General features: G+C 37.1%; 1 protein-coding gene across 26 annotated transcripts in view; it reads right to left on the bottom strand.

The window, feature by feature from the left end:
- The window catches only part of myt1b (myelin transcription factor 1b), a 211,324-nt gene that overhangs the window by 48,905 nt on the left and 138,706 nt on the right, over positions 1 to 23,713 (bottom strand). For 5 of the 26 annotated variants that reach the window (XR_015523186.1, XM_087306581.1, XM_087306583.1 and 2 more), the window contains exon 1: positions 13,291 to 13,455. The exons of 14 other annotated variants lie outside the window; for them this stretch is intronic. Coding sequence is in view for 3 of the 12 variants with exons in the window: in XM_087306573.1 (XP_087162699.1) it covers positions 16,236 to 16,260 (25 nt within the window). In the remaining 9 variants the exon portion in view is untranslated. 7 more of the 26 variants (XM_087306582.1, XM_087306579.1, XM_087306577.1 and 4 more) reach the window with 2 other exon arrangements.

Consider the following 23,713-nt stretch of genomic DNA (forward strand, 5'->3'; position numbering starts at 1 on the left):
AATTATTTTTGGCATATTGATTCATGTGAAATCGTGAATATAGGTCTATAGAATCACCTTGCAATTTTAAATCTTATTTATTTATTTATTTTTGCTTTAAGTAGGCTATTCTAAGAACAGTTCAGACTTTTATGAAGTTGTTGTTAATAAAGTCAGTTGTTCACTGTATGAAAATATAACATTTTTAAATATTTATATTTATCGGTGTATGTATATCGGTTATCGGCCTCCAAATCTAAAGAGTTATCGGTTATCGATATCGGCCTAAAAGTCTATAACAGTGCATTCCCTAGTTTTAATATGCTTTTGAAGGGAAGTTTAAACAAACAAACAAAAAAAAACTTAAGTACTTCTATATTCCTTTTGAGACAAGGAAATACCAATCCTTAATAAAACGTACATCAGGTGGAATAAACATTATTTTTTATAAACATTATTGATGAAAACATTTATTATTTTGATCAATTCTCAATTTATGCTCTAGATTACACTGTTTAGTTTGAAATCTGTAGAAAATGTCATTATTAAATAAAAAAAATACAGTAAGATTACCTAAATACAGTAAGATAATTTGCAAGTGGTGTCTTAATTTCTTCCATACATCATAATGCAAAAATATATATACTCATTTGAAAAATTAATAATGAAAGATGCTAAATGACTAATTAAAACTGTATCATTATTAAATCACAACAGGGCAGCACGATGACGAAGTTGGTAGCACAATCACCTCACAGCAAGAAGTTGTTGGTTTGAGCCCAGGCAGGAGTTGCATGTTCTCTCCGTGTTTGCACAGGTTTCCTCCGGGTGCTCCGGTTTCCCCCACAAGTCCAAAGACATGTGCTATAGGTGAATTGGGTAAGTTAAATTGTCTATAGTGTATGTGTGCAAAATGAGTGATGGGTTGTTGGTGGAAGGGCATCCACTGCGTAAAATATATGCTGAATAAGTTGGTGGTTCATTCCACTGTGGCGACCCCAGATTAATAAATAGACCAAGCCAAAAAGAAACTGAATGAATGAATGAAATCAGAACAGTTACTATTTATTATTTTCTGTTTTCATGTTGTGCAAAAACACAAACAAAACACAAACAAAAAAATTCATGTTCTTAACGTATTTTTAGTCAAATTAATTTGCAAAAAGTGTCACTGACCTACATATACACCAAAAATAAAGAAATAAAAAGTGACATTTATCTTAGAGCTTAAATGCATTAACTAATAGAACACACTGACAGCACATATACGGTGTGTTTATGTGTTGACTGAAAGGTGCGCATGGTATTTGTGAAGTGACAGTTTGACAGGTCATGATGGGGGCTGTGCCTTTTACACATGTGACCCCTGCACTTCTAATTAAAGAGAGAAGAGAGAACTCGAAAAAAAACTCACATTCGCACATACGTGCATACATATGCATGCTAAAGCACCCCAGCTGGAAGCTCTGTCAGTCTGCTATTAGAATCAATCACATTTGTGCATTTTTATTGAGCTTTTAGCAGTCAGGAGTGCAGGAGAGAGGAGGGGTCACAAAGACAAGAGTGTGTTGGGGGAGGGAATTTGGTCAGTAAATAATGAATCAACCATAAATCAGATTTTTTTTCTCCCTCCTCTTTCTTTTTTTTTTCATCAGGGTAATAGTCCATCTCTCCATAAAGCCATTCTCCATCCCACCTCTCACCTCCCCCATCCAGCACACATGTGATAGACGTGAGTGATAAAATGATAAAAGAGGATCCCAATAAAATCTCATGCAAAAAAATATTTAATGAATTCTCCCGGTGCTATCAAGCGTAGGTTGTATTAAACTAATCGTTACGTTCATCAGTAAGCACAGAGCAGCCATTGTTTGTGAAATCTCACAGCTGAGACTTCTGTTTAAAAGTCAACAATACCACAAACTAGGTCTGGGCGATGTAATCTCGATAATTGTTTTCCATATTAAACGATAACCATGGATATTTTGATATAAGTTGTTAGTGCTTCCAGATTTAAAAGAGTACCCCAACAATAACTAAAGCCACAAAAGTTAGAAGGTTCACCAAATGGCATAACATATTTTCAGCCGGAAACATATAGGGGTCCGAAAATTCAATACATCTCTTAATATCAACACACTTTGCTTATTTCTGCTGTGTGATTGGCTCTAAGATTGTTATAGAGTAAAAAAGTCCTCTGCTTATCATTGTCATTGACTTATCATTGTCATTGATTTTATCGTGATTCGATATAATATTGTTTATCGGTTTATCCCTACCTCAGACTATAAACATATTCTTATAGTCTTATATTCCTTTTGTAAGCTTTAAAAATTGAATAGTTATATTTGATAGTGTAGTTTTTGCATTTACAGAAATGATATATTATAGAATTTTATACTTTAACTATTATGTTTAATAACTATAGTGTTCAGTTGTGTGTTTGTCATGTGTTATATGTAAGTTTTTTTATTTTAGTTTAGTACTTTAGTTAACTTTTTTCAGCATGGCGATGTGAAATATTATATAATTTTTATAAATAATTGTCAAATGTTGTTTTATAACTTTTTTGGTCATTTTTTCAGTACTAATGTATACAAAAACTTTTTTTGTTTTTAGAAACTACCTGTATTTTTTGTTTTGTTTTATTAACTTATTTAACATTTTTTTTCTTTCACCAAAATTTTGTTCATGTTGCAATCTAACCATAAACCAAAACACTTACAAAACAGATGCCATTATCCCTTTCATCTCCCGTTATCTCCACTTCTTTGATCATAAGAACCACCAACTTCATAAGAATGTTCAGTTTTGGTATATTGTTTTATTTTGGTTTGAAAGGTAAGAAACATACGTATGGAGTCAATCTAGGGCCATAAGAGAAAGTATTGAGCAAAAAATAAATAAATGCAAATCTCCGAAAATTGCAAAGCAAAAATGTATTTTGCTAACAAAAATAAAAAACAGCAAAGGGAAAATTAGGTTTTGAGAAATAAAAATGAAATTTGCAAACAAAACAAACAAAAAAAAAAGAACAGCAAATAACAATCACGCAGTGCAAACAAACTCAAATGTTTGCAATTTAAAAAGAAAAACTATATATATTTGCAAAACGTATTTATAGCCCGGACCTGCCTCCATTTAGCCACGTCATCACCTGGAGACACAGTATCAGCAAGGTAGTCTCACAGTCCAGTAGGTTTGGGCCTGCCATAAATGCCCAAGTTCCCTTGACTCCGCCCCCTTGTCAAATCAGGGCGACAAAGTGAAACGTGCTGAAACCTGAGGTGCAAATTGAAAATAGCATCGCAAACTCACGGTTGACTAAAAAGCAGATCAAAATGAGCATTGCAATTGACTGGATGGTTTTTGTAAAGGTAATTCTATAAAAAATGTTTTGCAAATATTTTAGTTTTTTATTTGCAGTTCTTTGTTTGCAAAATTTCTTTTATTTTTCAAAACTTAAATTTCCCTTTGTAGTTCTTATCAAAACAAATTTTATTTCTCAAAAATTTATTTTCGCTTTGCGATTTTAGAAGATTTGCATTTATTCATTTATTTCAATTATTTTTTTTTTGCTCAATACTTGATTTTTTATTTGCTAAACTTTCTTTTATTTTGCAAGTATATGGCTGTAGATTGACTCCATACAAATGCCTTCCTCATTTTGCCTCATCTCCGCTCTTTTCTGTCCTCGTTTTTATTTTATTTCCTTTACCTTCATCTCAATCTGGCGCTTTCTTCCTTTAAAGGAGGCTTCCATCTGTTCTTTTAGGCCAGGAAAACTCACCTCGCGCTCTCAGAGAGAGTTAAAGAGCAGGAGAGCGAAAGAGAAAGAGTTTGCTGTCAGTAAAAGAAGAGCCTTTAAACATGTCTCTCTCTCTCTCTCTCTCTCTCATTTCCCGCTCTAACATCTGCCCTTCTCTCTTAGCAAGCACAAAATAAACAAAGCAGGCAGATCTGATTTGCCTCCTAAAACTCCGTGCAGCAGCAATAACCCAGAAAAAGACAGGCAGGATGCCAGTCATCAGAGTTAGAAAGCTGTAGGGCATTGTCAGTAAAAGCATTTCCAATGCCCCTTACACACACACACACACACACACACACTCCCACGCAGACACGAACAAAACGCTTATTTATCAACTTTCAGGCCGCTTCTAAAAAGTGACTACAACAGCACTACTGTGCATCCTTCCCCCCTCAACGCTCTCGCTTTCTCTCATTCTACAAATTTCAAGCCAAATAAACAGAACTGCGAGGCGCAAAGGGCTCTTTAAAATCTCACCATAAACTGGGGCCATAGAGCCGACTCCACATTTTCGGGGCCTTCTGAAATGCCACGGCCCCATTAATCCATCCTCTGGGCTCTGTAATACCTCGCCGGCTCAGGTGCCACTCATTCTGAACATTCATAAAGCCCAACAGCTCATCATTTACACACAGGTTAGAGAGACGGTTTGCTTTAAAGTGTTACACCGCAAGAGGAACAAGAGATTAATGAATGATCTGTGATAGTTCTGCTACAGCTAGACAGTCAAAGGAGACGGAGATGAGTGTAAACAAATCAAGAAAATCATGTCATGTGGCTGAAATCCATCATAGTGATGCTTTTGAGACAGACTTAAATCCATAGTTTAGATTAAATAGCGATGGGTGCCTTCACCGTAATCCACGGGTGACACATCTGCACTCTCAGCTCCGGTTAAGCAGGATTTCACTTCAACTTTGTGATTAGAGAATAAACGGAGAGCTCTTAACAAGAGCAAAGGGGAAAGAATGATGCTGGCTGGTGAGACGTGCGCAAAAGTAATTATTATTATTTTTATTATTTATACAGTTGAAGTCAGAATTATTAGCCCCCCTGTTTATTTTTTCCGCAATTTCTGTTTAACGGAAAGCAGATTTTTTGAACACGTTTTTGAACATAATATTTTACTTATTCATCTCTAATCTCTGATTTATTTTATTTTTGCCATTATGACAGTAAATAATATTTTGCTAGATATTTTTCAAGACACTTCTATACAGCTTAAAGTGACTTTTAAAGGCTTGACTAGGCTTATTAGGTTAACTAGGCAGGTTAGGGTAATTAGGCAAGTTAATGTATACCAATGGTTTGTTCTGTAGACTATCAAAAAAATATATAGCTTAAAGGGGCTAATAATTTTGGCCTTAAAATGTTTTTCAAGAATTTAAAAACTGCTTTTATTCTAGCTGAAATAAAACAAATAAAACTTTCTTCAGAAGAAAAAATATTATCAGACATACTCTGAAAATTTCCTTGCTCTGTTAAGCATAGTTTGGGAAATATTTAGAAGAGAAAGAAAGGGGGATAACAATTCTGATATCAACTGTATATATATATATATATATATATATATATATATATATATATATATATATATATATACATGCCGAATTATGTTTAAAGGGGCAGTTCACCCACAAATTTCACCCATTTACTCACCCTCCACTTTTTCCAATCATACTACAGGGTGTCTGCGGGGTCTTAAAAAGTATTAAAAGTTAATAAATCAATTATGAGAAAATTAAGGCCCTAAAATGTATTAAAAAGTCTTAATCACATTTTTTACGAGGTCTTAAATTTTGTTCAAGCATCATCCAAAGTGTTTGACTCCAAAAAAGCGTAAATATATTTATTTTCCTCCTAATATTAACAACGGCATGCTCAATCCACGCGATTGGTTTGGGCCAGGGCTCGTCCAGCCAAGCTCCTCCATCCGGGTGATGTCACGTAATTTGCGACAATCGCAAGAAGGTGATGTGACACTCTCTACATGTAGCAAAACCATATGGAGAAACAGACGCCAAAATAGCAAAATGTAAGCTTGCGTACTCCTGGTTGGAGTAAGACGAGTTTAAACAGTGGCTGACGCCTGTTGCTGAAAACAACCGCATGATTTATTCTTTCAAGCTTTGTTTCTTCTAAGCTTATCTGAGTTCTGTTGCATGGCTGTGCTTCGTTCATTTATTTAACTACAACTGTTTATTAACCACTGTTTATTAAGTTAAAGGCTTGATACTGATTAGAACTTAAAGTGGCGATGAGGTATTAAAGTATTCTGAGAAGGTCTTTAAAAAGTCCTAAAAATAAATTGAAATTGCCTAAAGGATTCTTAGATATACCCTGTACTAAAAATAGGCTAATTTCACAACTCTCCTATGTTAAACAGTTCAGTTTTACCATTTTAAAATCCATTCAGTCAATCTCTGGTTCTGGTTGGAGCACTTTTAACTAAGCTTATAGATCATTAAATCAGATCAGAAGAGTTTTGATAATTTTCCTATTTGAGCCATACCTGTCAACACTCCTGTTTTTCCCGGGATTCTCCCGTATTTTACAGTTCTATCCTGCTATCATCCTGGAAAGGTATTTTCCCGTATTTCTTTCGTATTTTCAGTGTTTCTCTGAAGGGTGGCAAGAAACATTAAAGAGCTGACCCTCACTATACACAACTCATACCGCCAAACCACCAGGGGCCGCCCCTTGCTCATAAATGTGAGTCTGTTCTGTGCTTTCGCTTTGTTTAGGCACGAAAACACTTTGAAATGAATATAAAAACGGCAGGATTCCCCTTCCTTTTCATTACAGGTGCCGTCTCCCCTTCATCTGCAATTCTCAAAACAGTCATATAATGGTGCATGACTGTCAGCTGACGCGCTCCATAGTGATAAACACACGCTGTTTCCCAAACAGATTCTGTACACGCGATTTAAAGCAGAGCAAAAGTCTGGCTTTTGGGTGCATGTTTAAACAGACATATACACATAATTAATAATAATATCTAAAGATGTCGATCTTGGTGTTTTTTTTTTTTCAAACACAACTGATTTAATCTTAAATGAGCATAAAATGTTAGGAAACCAGTCGAATGCTTTCATTATAATGTTAGATGTGTGCCCTTTTAAAGTGACACCTCTTATTTAATGTAATCAAACAAAAAAAAATCTTAATTAATGAGAGATTCATTGGTTGCTCTTTTATCAGAATGTGTAAGTTATACAGTGAAAAAACGGCTAATGAGATTTAATAGCTTGATTCAATTTCAGTATAACAGCCATTCATTTTAATAAGCTGAACTATTTGCTAATGTATTTGCTGCTAATTTATATATTTATTTTTTTCTTTTGTAAATAATAATAATAATAAAACATATTACTGACCATTTAGCTGTTTATTTGCAATGAAAAAGCTCCAAATGAGCATATTTAGTAATTTGGGGATTTTTTAAAAGAGGGCGGAGGTGGGGGGGATGTCCCTTATTATGGTGGGTATATCCCTTATTTTCACATCCCAATGTTGACAGGTATGATTTACGCTTGACTCTTCTGTACTTACTTTGTGTACTAAGACAGACTCAGAATAAAAAAGTTGCTCTTTTTCTGGACACTATAAGCTAAGCTAAGCTAAGCTAAGCTAAAAGTGTTCCTGCCAGATCCATAGATCAGCTGAATGGATTAAAAAATGGTAAAACTCAACTATTGAACTGTGGCAGAGTCGTGTGGAAAACAGCGTTCCTTTAAGTTTCTTTCTCCTGCTGAACAGGAAAAAAAAAGTATTTTGAAGCATGTTGGAAACCTCTCTACTATGGATTTCAAAGCCTACCAGTTTCCAACTAACTTCAGAATATCTTCAGCAGAAATAAGAAACGTTTGAAACCTTTCGAAGGCAAGTGAATGGTAAAGTCAATGTTTATTTTGGGGTGAACTATCCTTTTAACATTTGTGGTGCATTGTATTATTATTGTATAAACCTTGACTTGTGCCTAAAAATCAGCAGCCAGTAATAAAATTAGACTCTCTTTTATGTCAAAACAAGTCAAAGTGCCTTTGAGAGCTACAGGCACTCTGTTTTTCTTTATGACGCACCTCGGAAAACGCCATGACAACCATGAGCAGCAGAAAGAGGCCCACTCGAGAGTGACTCTGCGTTAAAGGAGCAATGGCAGAATCTGCTTTTGTCTGGCATTCTTAAATACACTGAAACACTCTCAAGGTTATGGACAAGTTAAGAGGTTAACTATCAATGTTCAAATTTCCTGCTCAAAAGTGCTGTATGGAAACACCTGTTAAGATGTACTTATGCCATTATGCGAAAGCCGATTCATTACAGCAACTTAATTCGAAATTGATTTGAGTGACTGCGTTTGTAGATTTCAGTTACGCCAGTAGATGGCAACAAACTTTAAATGAGTGCATTCGTCAATGGATCATGCAACAGATATTAAGAAAAGGAAGAAAATTTGTTCATAAGACTTACAATTGTTAAATGTTTTCAAGAATTAGTTCAAGTCACGATTAATGAAGTAAAGGTAGTTCATTCAGACTCAAAAGAAACTTGTGTTTGTTTAGGATATTCCATCCACGTTTTTTTTTTCTTTTTTTTTTGCCTTTCCAAATCAAAATAGAAAATTGTTTAAGTGCTTCAAAACAGAGAATCTTTAAAGTTCTTAATATAAATCAAGAAATGGATGAGAACGAGAAAAAAATCTTTCAAGATTAGTCCAAACACTCAACTTTAAAAGAAGGAAGTCCATTGGGATTTTGCAACAGAAGGCTAAATGTAAATCAGCACATACAAGAGAACAAGAAGTTTTTTTTGAAAGTTTCTTTTTAAAACACAAAACCAAACACAGCCATCCAAAAAACTTACAAACAAACAATGATGGCTGGAGCACAGGACACAGGATTAACACTTTAATACTTTGAAAGGATCATGAGATGAGAAATCACATATATTCTCATATATAAGAGCCCTTTGTACCAATAAAACATCCTCAAAATGTCATAGCTTTAAACATCTTGTTATGCATAAAGAAAGCAATTATTTTATCAAGCTCTCAAAATAGACATGTTAGACTGAAAGTGCTATCACAAAGACATATCTTGGCAATTATATGGAAGAAGATTATATGTTGTTTGTTTTTTAGAGAATTTGACTGCAGATTGAAAGAAAGGAGCCACTGTGTACTGGCAAGATCTCAAACAGTAAATAATCAATTTATAAACTATATGATCTAAAGTTTTATATAGTAAATGCTGCCAAACCTTGTGCAAAAGCAATGTGTTGTTACAATTTCCTATGAAATGACATTAGGCAGTCAATTCAAAAGCCATTTACTGATTAAAAAGATTGCAAATAATAATAATAATAATAATAATAATAATAATAATAATAATAATAACTCTTATTCCAAACTTGTTTAAGTTTTTTACTTTCGAAAAAAAAAGAAGATACTTTGAACAATGCTTGAAACCACTAGCCACTGACTTATTTTTCCCTGTCATTGGCTATTATCACTATCTTTGAGTTCAACAGAAGATGCAAACTTGTAACTGTAACCACAAAAAAAGGATAGAACACCCCCAAAAAACAAAAATTGTGTCATAATTTACTCTTCATTTATTTTTTCCAAACCTGTTTGATTTTTCCGAAGAAAGCTGAAAATCTGCAATCATTGACTTTATCAACGATTGAGTATTTGATTTTAAGGATGTCGACGGCTACATGTTTTTTTAGTTTTCTTAAGAATATCTTTTGTGTTAAACAGAAGAATGAAACAAAAAAAGTATAACCACTTGAGGCAGAGTAAATAATGAGCAGACTTTAATTTTTGGGTGAACTAGGAGACGAGTATAACTGACTGTGACTTAATCGTTTTATTATAAGTGAACATTAAGGAACACATTAAAATGATTTTTTTAATCAATGTCACGACTTCTTTAAAATGAGGAACGTGACTTGTTTCAAAAGTGAAAACATCAAGTGAATCAATGTGAATCAGCGCAGGGGAGTGCAGAGAATTATTATTAAAAGATTTGTTTAAAACATCGAACGAAACACCGCCACCAGGCGCATTTGCAGTGCACGACTCAGTAAGAGTATTTAAAAGTAGGAAATGTGTTACGCTTTTGGAAAAAAAAAACTCAAGTGAACTAAATTTTAAACTAGGAACTGTCCTTAAAACGCCGATGGAAACACAGCTACAACGAATAAAAACTCAGGGTAAACAAACAATAGCGCGCTTGTAGCGCACTTCTAAAACATCACAAACATGCATTTTAAATCACCGATCAATTCAACTGCCTGCAATTCAGTGTTTCAAGGCTTAAAGGCTGCTCTAAATGGCACCTTTCTTCACTAATGATAGGGGCGACCCTGACCCTCAGCCCTGGTGGCGTGGCTTTCTGCTGTGCTTTGAATGAGAAGAGCGCAATTTGGCCCAGCTGCTCCATTCCACATGTTTATTACTCTCTCCTCTTCGGCGAACCCGCGGCACCTGCTGCAGCGCTGCATCTTTATTTATTTTTTCCACCACTTTTCTATCACTAGTTTCCTGTCTTATGGACTGAGCGATAAACAAGCGAGCGTTTAGCGCCATTGGACAAGCAAAATGAACGTTGACGTTAGTGTATTGCAAACAACCCTGCTTGAATATGATAGGAATTAATCCTCGGATAAGATTAAACGGCGATCTGTAAAGACCCAGATTTCATGAGTCGGGTGAAAAGAGCGTCTGCATGCACCAGATGATCCTCTATAGTCTCATTTGAGTATAAGGCTGAGCACATTGTTCGGTCATATATTAACACGGCTCAGAAATAATTGGAAAAACTTGCAAGGATTCCCCTCATCGCACAGATAGCAGCAGCATCTGCTTTTATTAAACTCTGGAGGTTCCTGACGACTGCGCAATTCTGCGCAATTTCCGCAAACAGATAGATAGGATCTTGTGAAGTTATTACCAAAACCAGTTCCTAGGCGAGCGAGATAAAATAAACGACTCCATGAATCAATGTTGCGCTCAGGTGACCTTCACTGTGTTGGAATATCATGACAAGTGGATGTCGCTAAAACGCGGTGGGCTACCGACACAACATTAGCAGCAATATTTATCTGCAATGTGTGGAGAGATTGAGAAGTGGTGTTACCATTCTTACTATGTACCTCAAACTATTACGCTGTATATTATTTCCACACTTATCAGCTATAGTCCTAAAACTTATGACAAGCACCAAGCCACGTCGTAGCACTTACAAATCTAATGCTTTAAAATGTTCAAAGTTCGGTGAAACAAACTTTTTAATGACACCTCATTTCGTTATAAACATGCTAATTCACACTGGAAAATATTTGATCATAATTTCAAATTAAACTGAAAACAAATATAGGAGTGCGTAAAATTGGGTGACGGTCACTCTCCATGTGTGGCCCACATGCGTCTATCTTTTAGGTTCATTATAAGTATGATGGAAAGAGTTCCAAGCCTCTAAGTTTGCTCTGTAATGTTAATTGTGAGCAATGCTAAAGTAAACAGAATAACTTGTTGTGAAAACAACATTTCGACTAACAAAATCGTATTTTTTTTAAATCTTGTGTTTTTTTTATAGTTTTGCCTGGAAAATATGTTGTATAATAATCGCCTCATGACAATGATGCTCGTGTATATTGTCGATTTCACCCCAGTAACTATTTTTAATGGTTTGAACTGATGGAGTAACACCTCACCCTGTGTTACAGCACTTCAGCTCTCCTCTAACCACTGATAGTGGAAGCGCTGGCTGTCACAGAGCCAGAAGACTCAGACTGTAAGAAGTTCTGAAGTAAGAAGTCACACTTAAAGCTCACAAACTCCTCTTACTTTTGCAATAGCACGAGGGATTTAGCTCAAAGAGATTCAACACTTATCTTTAAAACATTTATATAAAACACTAACAATAATGCATAACAAAAATAACACTGCAATTTGAATGAATATATTAATATTTAGGTTGACTGTGATTACACGATCACCGGCTCTCAGATAAAACACATTCACGTTCACTTCGTCCACCATCTTGGTTGCAGGTGCTTTGATATTATACTTCATACAATAGTAGATGTCTAACACATTAGCTCCGGAATACTGAGCAATAAGACACACGTACGCACTAATCACTCATTAGATATGAACAGGGGCGGGGGGACGAATGCAGAGGATGGGCGTTATTGCTTCAACTCTCATGACTTTTCTTCTGCGCATCTCACCAGGGGCGGTTGACATTTAAAGAGAGCATCTCTCCACTCTGTTTTCTGCTGCAGAAAATCAAATGGCCACCCCTCCTTCTTCTTCTTCCACGCCATTCGTGCACTCGGCCGGGAGTCCTGCGCTACGCCCATTGTTCGACCTTAATTACACAGAGCCATATGGATGCAACTCCGTATGTGTGCCAAAAGATGGAGATTTTATACAACTACATGACAGCGAGCACTTACAGAGCCGAGTCCAACAAACGGATGAGTTGTAAACACACAAGCACACAGCATACGCGAATAAAAGCGATGAAGTGGATTAAGGAATAAACAGTTTTGACTAACGCACGCCGCGCGCATTAATCAGCATTTAATGCGCGAGAATAAGAAGGCAGCGTAATATTGAAACGGCGTTCCCGATTCATCTCGAGGATCAAACGCACGCATGATTTCCGTGCCAAAGTGAGAAGATAAATAAGGCACCGCTGCGTTCGTGGCCACAAGAGCGCCATATCTGACTCTTTTCTCCATCACTTTTTCCATGTCAACTCCACACACTCTCCGCTGGAGCCTCTTCTAGCAATCAAGCATGGACACACACACTCGCACTATCCTTTCCGAAACAGTCCAGCAAACCTCACACTCCGAAGACTACAAAAATCAATCACCAAGCGCGATGAGAAGTAAAAACGAAATTAAAACGACACCCTTTAACGTAAAACCCATTAACCTTGATCTCTAGGGCATCTCAGAATGGGAAGATCTAGATACAGATCCTTCAGTATTATAATAACACAACATGAAACATTCGTGAAACCTTCCAGCAACTCAAACCATGAGTCTTAATCTAAAGATTAGCATCGCGGACTAAAGATCACCATTTCGTGATAATAAACAAAAACAATCAAAACTGTTTATATTTCACAACATAAGGCTGAACAAATCCAAATGAATCGGTATTACCTGAGTGAAAACAACAATAATCCTGAAAGCTTCTCCTGCAGACGCTTCACTCGTCTTCGTCGTCTTTTCAGTACGCTGTAAGACACTTTAGGGTAAAATATCCCATTTATAGATTTTTCTAAAAGAAAACTAAACTACTTCTTCAGGAGTATCCCGATAGATTCGGTGACAAGCGGGGATGAGGATCGGCTGTTCGCTGGTGGTGCTACGGACGAGCGAGGATCCAGAACGGGGCGGTATGAACGCTACTTGTTTGTAAGCAAAAACATGGCTTCATTTGCCTTTGTCAGCGAGAAAACGTAATATTGACTTACCTTTCCCTCATGAGCCATTGTCCCCCACCTCCTCCCTCCGCCCTTTGCCATGACATCACGAAAGCTGTAGTAAAACCTACAACATCGATGGGCTGGGCTTTGAATATCCCCCCGCAATAACTCAGCGGGCATGTGTACAGCCATGCACACTCTATTTCATACTCTGTCTTTCTCAGTGCACACACACACACACGCGCGCGCTCGCGCACACACATGATAGCTCGCCCTCTCCCTCTCTCCAACACCCACACCCACGCACATACAGGGGATTTATACAAGTTCTCCTTTGTGCCAGAAACATGATAATCAAAAAGGTTCCTCAGTGGCTTGCTCTATATGGTTTCTGAGTTAGTCATGCTGTTGATTGAAAACATTATTGATGTAGCAGAGGCTTCTAAACCAGTAACGCTTTTCAAAAGAAATACAAAAGTTGCTCTGTGGCTTTGTTTTCAAGATTGACAGTAAAACGCTGGCGGATAAGTATCACAAGCGTGTTTAAAACATCAAATACATCTCTGAGTTAGGAGTGCGCGTCGGGGTCACTGTTACTTTAAATTCAAATAGTGTAAGCTGCTTATTTTACGCCCAGTGATTAATCTTTAATATTGCACAAAAGCATGCATATGTCGCTGGTGTTATTTGAACCCTCCCTCCCGACATCCCTCGAATGGTACTGTCCAGTGATTCACACAACACACTTTTTTATGAGCAATACTTCACTGGTGAAAAAATAATAGTGCATTATACTTTTGGCAAGGTATGGATTAGGACAACTATTACAAGCTACAACAATAAATGCAAAGTTTTGCTTTTAACACAGTCTTTTATTTTTATCGTGGGGTCATTTGCGTTGGTCCGCTGCGAGGTTTATTTTATAAACACACGCCCTTTTGAATCAAAAGAAAATAAAGGGATTTTAACACTGGTCTGTCTTCTTCGCTCAACACAGTCCAATGTAACTTGGAATGACTCCTAAATGTTGCACACACCGCTGTTGTGCTTTGTTGTTTTGTAACCATTAGTGAAAATGACAACCATTCATTACAAGCCATTTGAGAATATTCTCCACAAATGCCACTCTTTATCTGCTGTCTCCATGCTGCGCACGGGGGGAATTTTCAAAAAGCCAACCTTCGCCTTTCAGAAATTCTATTAAGTTCTTATCTCTTTGCGGCAGGCTCTTTTTTTGCTGTCCCATTGTTATGCATTGGAGCTGAAATCAATCACGAAGTGTCCACGCTGCATCAATATGATTTGAGTTGCCTCACTAACCGAGACACAATCCAATAAACAAAAGACAGAAGAGAAATCATACACACCTAAAAATAAGTTACACTCCCTTGGCAGAAGCACTCAAATGAGATTCACAATAGCGAGAATGGGACACGCGTGATTGTTTCTTCGGTAGTCTCATTGCGAACTTTAAGAGTAAACAGTGAGAGTAAACAGAGGTAACACAAGTAAAATTTCCGCTAGACTGAGCTTCAGGACCCCAGACAGCGCTTTGGCCCAGTACCATGGACAGCAACCCAGAGGAAAAGACACCTTCTTTAACTACTTCTGCCTTCCTTTCTCGAAACTTTACAGTTGTGACTTGTTTTAATAATAATAATAATTCATTCTAATTGTGATTGGTTATAGTAGTAGCAGAAGCATCAGCAGCAGTAGTAGTAGTAGTAGTAGTAGTAACTGAAATAATAGTCGAGTTGCAAGTAACCCATGCAAATCTTTGATCAGAGTTCAGTTGTCTAACTTTTAAACATTTAAATAAAGGTTTCAAAGAAGAACCATCTTCACGCAAGCCCCAGCCCCACTCCCCCTTATATAAAATTAAATTAAAACAAATAAATAAATAAATTAATTATTTAGTAAATTAAATATGAATGAAAACGTTTGGGATTTTTAAAGAAAGGTTTTTCCTAGAACCGTCAATGCCAATAAAGAGCACTTAAGAGTATACGGTAGGAAATTCTGTTGTTCAATATTATAGCGTATTCAGACAATGTATTTATGTGCACTGCCTGCATTAATTTCACTTGAAAATGAATGTACAGTCATTTAAAAGTGGTACAAAAAGTGTCACAGACAATTTTCAAAATGTAAGGCATTAGTTCAGCTATAAAAATGGTTATAAACACGAGTGTTTATAACGGTAACCACAGCTTGATTAATGTAAATATGCATCTTAAATAGGCTATAATTAAGCCAGTTGTGAATTTTTTTTTTAAAAACAATCAAAACTCACCTAAAATTGTTCAGTTTCTTCTGTTTTAACAACATATTCTGTTATAACCGCCTTTTCGCGTTGCAGATAAACTTAAAAAAAACCTACACATTCTTTACAGCAATGCCTTTTCTGAAACATATATAATATAGCATAAATATTGAATAAGGGAGTCAGCTGAGAGAGCGGGCCTGAGGGGCCCCAAACTCCGCGAACAGCCTTGACAGATGGAACAAGCTGACAGACGACAACAGAAAGAAAGTTTGAAAGCGCCTCTGGGCTGGTATTGTGTCCGCCACAGTCCCCGGGGGAACAAACCGCCCTTTGTCTAAAACCACTTCAACAGCTCTGAAGTTTAGAAAAGGTCTAGACGGAACTGATGATTTGTGTTGACGTGCTATATATAGATTTCAATACTACACGCTTTGAACACAAGCTTCAAGCGACAGGAAAGTGTAGCCTCACAACAGCAAAGCGCAATCTGATCGGTATCCCATAAACAGGACACACACTTATGAGATTTAGTTTTCAAAGCTTTTTGTTTTAAATACAGATACATTTTTGTCAAACACGGCCCATTTATCTGTAATAAATACAAATGCAGCGCCAAATCTAATAAAAGAACAATACTAAACAGTGTACACAACTTTTGAAAACACCTGTTAATTCATGTTCGTCGGGTAGTTAATTGTCAAATAGGAAATAGAGAGGTTTAACTGACCTAAAAAAGTGCCACACAGCTTCATAGTTGCAGCTCCGAGTTTCCCATAAGCGTCAGGCAAGTCCTGAGAAAGTAAACTTGAATGGAAAAGTTGAGGAGAAAATTACTACAACTTCTCTTTGAAAGGAGCGAAGGAGGGGTGCAGACTGACGTCACAATCGCGGCCAGCTAATCAGAGGGCAGCATGAGGGTAATTCTACCCTACCGCCGCAAAAGTCTCGGCCAATCGAAACAATTGTCTTCAGTTCTCTACAACAAAGCCTGTAGAATGCCAACAGAAAAGCTACAGGCAGCTGGGCGCTTTCAGCAGGTTTCCAAACAATGCTGAAGGAAAAGAAGGGAAAAAACAAAACAAAAACAAAACAAAAACATGCACACTATATCAAAACTTTAAAGTAGACTAATTCTGGTGAATTTTACTGCGATATGTGTGCATATTTAAAGTAAGTTATGCATGTGCATAATTAAAAACGAATTCTATTTTTTTCTTTCTATACAAATATTTCATTTTATTTATGGCGTGAAGTCATCAGTAATAATATAGATCTAATTTTATGCTTCAAAGTAAATAAATAGCTTCAATGTCAATTGCATACACTCACTCTCGCTCACAAGCACACACACACATATAACAAATGTCTCCCTCACAACATTAATAGTTTTAAGCATTCTCCATTCATCTGCGGATGACATTTAATCTGACATTTAACAACGTAAAACATTCAAACAATTACTCACCAACCTTGTCAGGAAAAGCATTATTCAAGGAATTGCACATTATAGTACAAGAAATAAACAATGCATTTAAAAATTAAAAACAAGCAGTGTACTGAGTGAATATATTTGAAGAAAATGGGTTTCTTAACAACATTTTTTTTTCTGATTATAAAAGTCACATTTAAACATTATCTTTTTTTTATTTCTTAATTCTGTACAGTACCACTGCGTTTCTGTCTAACACCAGGAGAGTCCATCATAAAAACACAAAACAATTTTTATAAAACTTTACCAGAATAAAATAATAAACAAACATTTCTCAAAATTAAATAAATTTTAATTGTTTGTTTTTATTTCAATTGAGTACATTCAAGTTTAATCATGTACTTTAATAAATATATTTATGCTGCTAAATTATATTTATGTAGTTAATTGATTTATATTTGAGTGAAGAAGTAAAGAAATTACATTTAACAAACTATTGTATACCCTAATTGCTTTTTATGTCTATTTCTCATAAATATTCTGGAAGATTATTGCTAAAAAAGTAAAGAAAGTGAAAATATAAATAGCTTTCAAACTTTTATATATTGAAAGCTACACTGTAAAACCCAATAAGTGAAGGTAACTCAAACCGTTTGCGGAGACCATTTGCAACAAGTTCAAAAACTAAACCTAATGAGTACTGTGAACTTAATCCATTTGAGTAGATGAAGCAATTTGAGCACAGTAAAACCCGATAAATGAAGAGAACTTTAACCAACCGAGTACTGTAAAACCCAATAAGTTAAGACAACTCAAACCGTTTGAGGAAACCGATTGCTACAAACCATTTAAGTTAAACTAATTTATATGAGTACTGTGAACTTACTCCATTTAAGTTGAAGTAATGAGCTATTTAATTGACTCATTACCTTCAGCACTGAGTTATAACTTATAAAATAGCTTTTAGTCAATTTTGAGTTACTCATTTGATTTGATAAAGTTGACTGTTGGGTTTTACAAATCTAAACAACTTCCATATTTAAAGTTGACATCTCAAAAATAAGCTTTTAAGTTTTAGTTGGGCTCAATACCAAGCATCTCCTATATAAAAATGTACATTTTCAATTAATAATAACTGAACCCCTGTTGGATAATAAAGTTTAAAAGTTAAGTTAGCGTACTTATTTACTAAAGAGAGACAACAATGTCTTTGAAGAACTCATGATGCAATTTAACACAAACAAAAATATATAAAAATGAAGGTACATTAGCCGAACAAAATAGTTTTATTGTCAAGTTGTGCAAAAAAGTGTACAAATATTACACACAAAACAATGTATTAATTAAATTGAATGATAAATGAGAAAAATACCCATTTAAACGAAAAAACTAATCTTAGCATGAATGAAACAACAGCAACAAAATGATGTTGGATCACAGAATGGTGCTAAAAATGACACTGTGGTGAAAATGACCAGCTTTCAGGCATTTCAGGAGTAATAATTTGTGCTAAATAGAAGGATTAAGATCAAAATAACAAACTATTGCTGACAAACAGAACATCAATGGTTCATGGTTCAATCGTTTTTTTTTTTTTTGGCTTAGTCCCTTTATTAATCAGGGGTCGCACAGCGGAATGAACCGCCAATTTATCCTGCATATGTTTTACGCAGCGGATGCCCTTCCAGCTGCAACCCATTACTGGGAAACACCCACACACACTCATTTACGCACAATAACTATGGACAATTTAGCTTACCCAATTCACCCAAAGCACATGTATTTGGACTTGTGGGGGAAACCGGAGCACCCGGAGGAAACCCACGCCAACACAGGGAGAACATGCAAATTCTGAATAGAAACACCAACTGACTCAGCAGAGGCTCAAACTAGTGACCTTCTTGCCGTGAGGCAATCGTGCTACCCACTGCGCCACCCTGTCACCCCATTTTGCTTTATTATTATTATTATTATTATGTTAATTATTATTATTAGATAAAATGTGTATGGAATAATGCAAGATGTAGATTGTGCAACAATAGTCAACATTCAAAGTTAATTAAAAAAAAAAAATCTAAGTTGTCCTAAAAAGAATTGGTGTGGTTCAAAAGTTTTAGGACAAAACTTCATGCAGTTTTGTGACCTAATCTAAAGTGAGGACTATTTCTGCTTTACAAATCCCTTATAAATGACACTTAAAGGCTAATTCTGTTGTATTTGCAGCAATGCTAATTAATGTAAACTGTCCCTGTCAAATAAACAAATAAATAAATAAATATTAGAAGGAAAATATGTTTCTAACCACAGGTAAGATGTAGAGATGTAGTTCCAACTACACAAGATTGTAATGCTGTCTCGGAATGTTCATAGGAACTACAGATTTGTTTGACAGAATTATTAAACTGTAATCACAATTGACTAAGAAGGCTTTTGGGAAATGCACCATTTAATACCATTGATGTTTATCCACTATACAGATAAAATATCCATAAATTAGCATCATTTTAGTTTATTTATTCTTTTGAATTTCATTATGGGACTTTAAGCTTTCTTCCATTTAAACTTTGAAAAAACTTTGAAAAAGTGACTTTTATTAGCATTTGTAATCGTTTAAAGTGATAAATTGTCTGGGTTGGGGTTGTATATTTCAGTATAAAAACCTTGTAGTAGACCCCTTTCACATTTATGTGTTTTTTCAGTAGTGGAAAGCATCATGGTTGGGCAAACTTAGAGGGCAGTGAATGGGAGAGTACAACAAATATTTTTAACAACTCTATTTGCTGAAATAATTATAGAAAAACTCCAAGAGGATGTTATCAAGACTCAGAAAAAGTAAAAAAAAAATGTGTAAGACTGATGAGAGGAGTCAGAGGAGAGAATAATGTCAAATTTGCTCTCAGCCCCATAGACACTGCATTGCAAACACCTCACATTAGCGATAATTCATTCATTCATTCATTTTCTTTTTGGCTTAGTCCCTTTATCAGAGTCGCGACAGCAGAATGAACCGCCAACTTATCCAGCACAGTTTGACGCAGCGGATGCACTTCCAGCTGCAACCCATCTCTGGGAAACATCCCCACATACTTATTCACACTCATACATTACGGACAATTTAACCTACCTAATTCACCTGTACCGCATGTCTTTGTGAGGGGGAAACCGGAGCACCCGGAGGAAACTCATGCGAATGCAGGGAGAACATGCAAACTCCACACAGAAACGCCAACTGACCCAGCCAAGGCTCGAACTTTCTTGCTGTGAGGCTAAAAAGCACTACCTACTGCGCCACTGCAACCCCTAAGCCATAATTCGTTTTTTGTAATTTGACAAAGATAATACGTTCATCAACACATTTAAATGTCGATACTATTTTTAAAAATCAAGATAATAAAATCTTCCAAGGATTTAAGATTATGATGACCGCTTTGTACAGACTTATTTCTCTATATATTATTTTGTATAAATTATGGGCCAATCCTAATTCTACCCCTTAGCCCTTCCCCTTACCCCTAACCCTCGTTTTGCAAGTGCCCATGAAGGGGTAGTGGTGTCTCAATTCTCTTTAGCTTAAGGCGTAGGGCTAAGGGCAAGGGGTATACACCCCTTCAAACAAAGATTTTTCAGGACCACACTCGAAACCAAGGGGTAGGAAAAATTTCCTCGAATACACCAGCCACAGCTGCACCCGGAAGTAAGGAGATCCACTAATTAGTGTTTTTTGTCATTATTATGGATTTTTACAACAAACAAACATGTTTTAATATATTTATAACCGCGTTCGTATTTTACCATTATGCTTTAAAAAAAAAAAAAAACGCTAAAATAAAAACCGCTAAATTTATTTATTATCTATTCGCGATCTATAATCCCTAATAATACCTCCTGTACAGCAGTACCACAACATTCTGACACTCGATGACACTGGAATACCCTGTCAGAAAAGTCTAGTGGCTGGTAATGGGCTTTTTAGAGTGTCTGCTTCAATGTTGTTTTTGGTGTGTTCAATGAATATGGCCACTGTGTAAATGCACAGTATTATTACGATCTTATTGCCACATTAGATCGTTATCATAACATAATACATGGCTTCAGTGTTTTCCTGAAGATAAATACCAAAAAATAACACAACTGAAATCACTACAGTAGTCGCCATCATCTGAACTCATATAAAGCAAGAGATCGCGAAGGCATATGATAACGTGTGCAGGTCCTAATTGTTAGGGGTAAACTTTGAAGCCTGTCTTCTTAACCCTCGGTTGCAAGGGCTAAGGGGAAGGGGTAGGGGTACAAAAATAGAATTGGGGTTGGGCTTATATTATTTCAAACTCCTCAAATGTCCATAAAAGTCACTTTGTTAAACTGTAGAGTTGAAGTTTTTACACAAAATTCGACAGAGCATAGCTCAAGGTCCTATAATGCTATTCACAGCCATAAAGTACAGGGAAAACACCTGTGAATCCCCCCAAAAAATGCGGAAACTGTTAATTAACAGATATTTTTTACAATTTAGACAACCAATGAGTTGAGAAAGTAAAAACCTAAAACCCCAAGTACCGGCAGAAGCAGCCACATCAATGGGCCTAAATGTTTCTAAGCACGGCTATTAGGGAAAAGCCCATTCTGTGTGGCCCCTCGTTTCTCTCCCAGACCGAATTTCATCTTCACGAGGCATTAAGAGCGAGTAAACCCATGCGTTAATTCACAGCCATGTTTTAAATCACAGCAAAACTGTGGGAAACAGAAAGCAGCCCGAGAGCAGGGATTATGTGTTTTTCAATGGAATTACAACTCCTCCTTTGGGCCAAAAAAGAATTCTCCCTTCCCTAATTCGCCGACTGGTTTCTTGCACTCTCTTACATCATTAACGCATACCTCTCCGACCTCCTTTAAATGTGAAGCACCCGCTCGCTCAAAACAAACAAACGTCCTGGAAAAACAGAGTCTGAATGGAGCGAGAGGGAAATGAGCAGCGAGAGTGAAGGGTGTGGACGTCCCCCAGTGGGTTTGGCAGGGTCTGGGCTCTCCTTTTAGCAGATGGCTCCTCTGATAATCGTGTCCTCTCTAGGCCCATCTCCATGCCCCGGCTCCGTGTTGCCATGGCGAGGGGGGCGGCGGAGAACATGTAATGCATTTGCTGCTTATTAAATTTGCCTTCTGACAAAGAGAGGCTCCCACTTAAAAAAAAAAAAAAAGAGAGCAGGGCCGAGCAGGGAAGAGCAGGCCCGATTCTCTTTATCACAGACTACCAGACGCCCTGCTGTATTCTGTACTACGGCATACACTCATTGACCTATTAACTTCATGGCTGCCTCCTCCCCCCCCTTTCACTTATGAATTCGTTACATGACCCCCTCCTTTTGGGCTTGGAGGGTCTGCGCACCCCTTCGCCTGTGACCCCCCCGACCTGTCGACATCATTGCTGCGCATGAGAGAGAGTTGGAGAGACCGCCGCTGAACCGTGATGTGCCCTACAGCTGTCTGCGGCAGCACAAAAAGAAGAGCAGAAAGAAGTGAACGTATGCATGAACAGCCCGGAAAGTGCATGAGTATGAGAGAGTGACGGGCCTGGACGGATGACTCAGAGCTGCTGAGGCTGACAACAGGAAATGATGCTGATGAACTGCAGTCTGATGCTGAGTGTGTTGATACAGTGAGCTCCAGTGAGACGACTGATCAATTAAATGTAGGGATCGCGTCTGCGGGTTTGAGTAGTTTAAACATTGCCTATATGCAGTCTATGGGTTTAATAGTGCTACGGTTTTCTGTGATTTGAACTTTGAAACTTTTCCCCTTTTTTCAGGGTCATGAAACCCCCTTGTTTAAGCAGGGTGTTTTCCAGCTCTGTTTAGGGGGCAGTGTCGGAGGAGCAAAAGAGGGATGATATGGGAGTGTCGATTTGGGCACGCACTGATTTTCAGAGTCACAACACACACACACACACACACACACACACACACACACACACACACACACACACACACACACACACACACACACACACACACACAGGGAAGAAAGTGACTGGGTTTACATGGACATCAGTAATCAAATTATTTGACAAATTGTTGAATGGTGGACTTAACTGTAGTTTGGCTCGTTCATTCAGGAATTACATTCATGCCCCTCGTGACAAACGAGATATTTGAGTCGAGGAACTGCTCTAAGGGTGTATTTTTCATGCAATGTTTGTTACCGCACAGCGAATGAAAGAAAAAAAAAACCCTCCACATTTCCCTGAAACTTAAATGCACTCGGCAGGTAGCGTCAGAAAGCTGTGTGTGCTATTCCGTTCACAAAATGCGGGGGAAATCCTACACGACGGTTATAGTTTGGTTGCGGTGCTAACATGTTTACACTCGGTGTAATATTTAGTTTGATACAAACTAACTTTACCTCTGAATAAACAAACAAAGAGCATTGGTCGCTCACTTACCAAATCTGTAGAGACAAGACAATCACCAGCAACTAGAGCCAAGTCTTTATTAAGAGGAGACGAGCAGCAAATCCGGATCTCACCATTTGCAGATGAGAAAAGCTCTCGGGTAAACAACGTTCCTTAGGCACGTATTGTTGTCGCGCGTCGCGTGCACTGTGATCCACATGTGAGTCCAGCTGCGCTCTCATAGAGAGAAAATGAAAACAAAACCTTCACTGCAGCAAATTATAAAAGCAACACTGCACGCTTGTTTTGGCAACACAACGTGGCATCTCTCTGCCGTCTGAACCAGCCTGATCTCACGAGAAAACGTAAGTATTTTACGTTTTGCCAGTTT

Source organism: Danio rerio, chromosome 23 (assembly GCF_052040795.2).
Source record: "Danio rerio strain M-AB ecotype USA chromosome 23, GRCz13ab, whole genome shotgun sequence".
Taxonomy (NCBI): domain Eukaryota; kingdom Metazoa; phylum Chordata; class Actinopteri; order Cypriniformes; family Danionidae; genus Danio; species Danio rerio.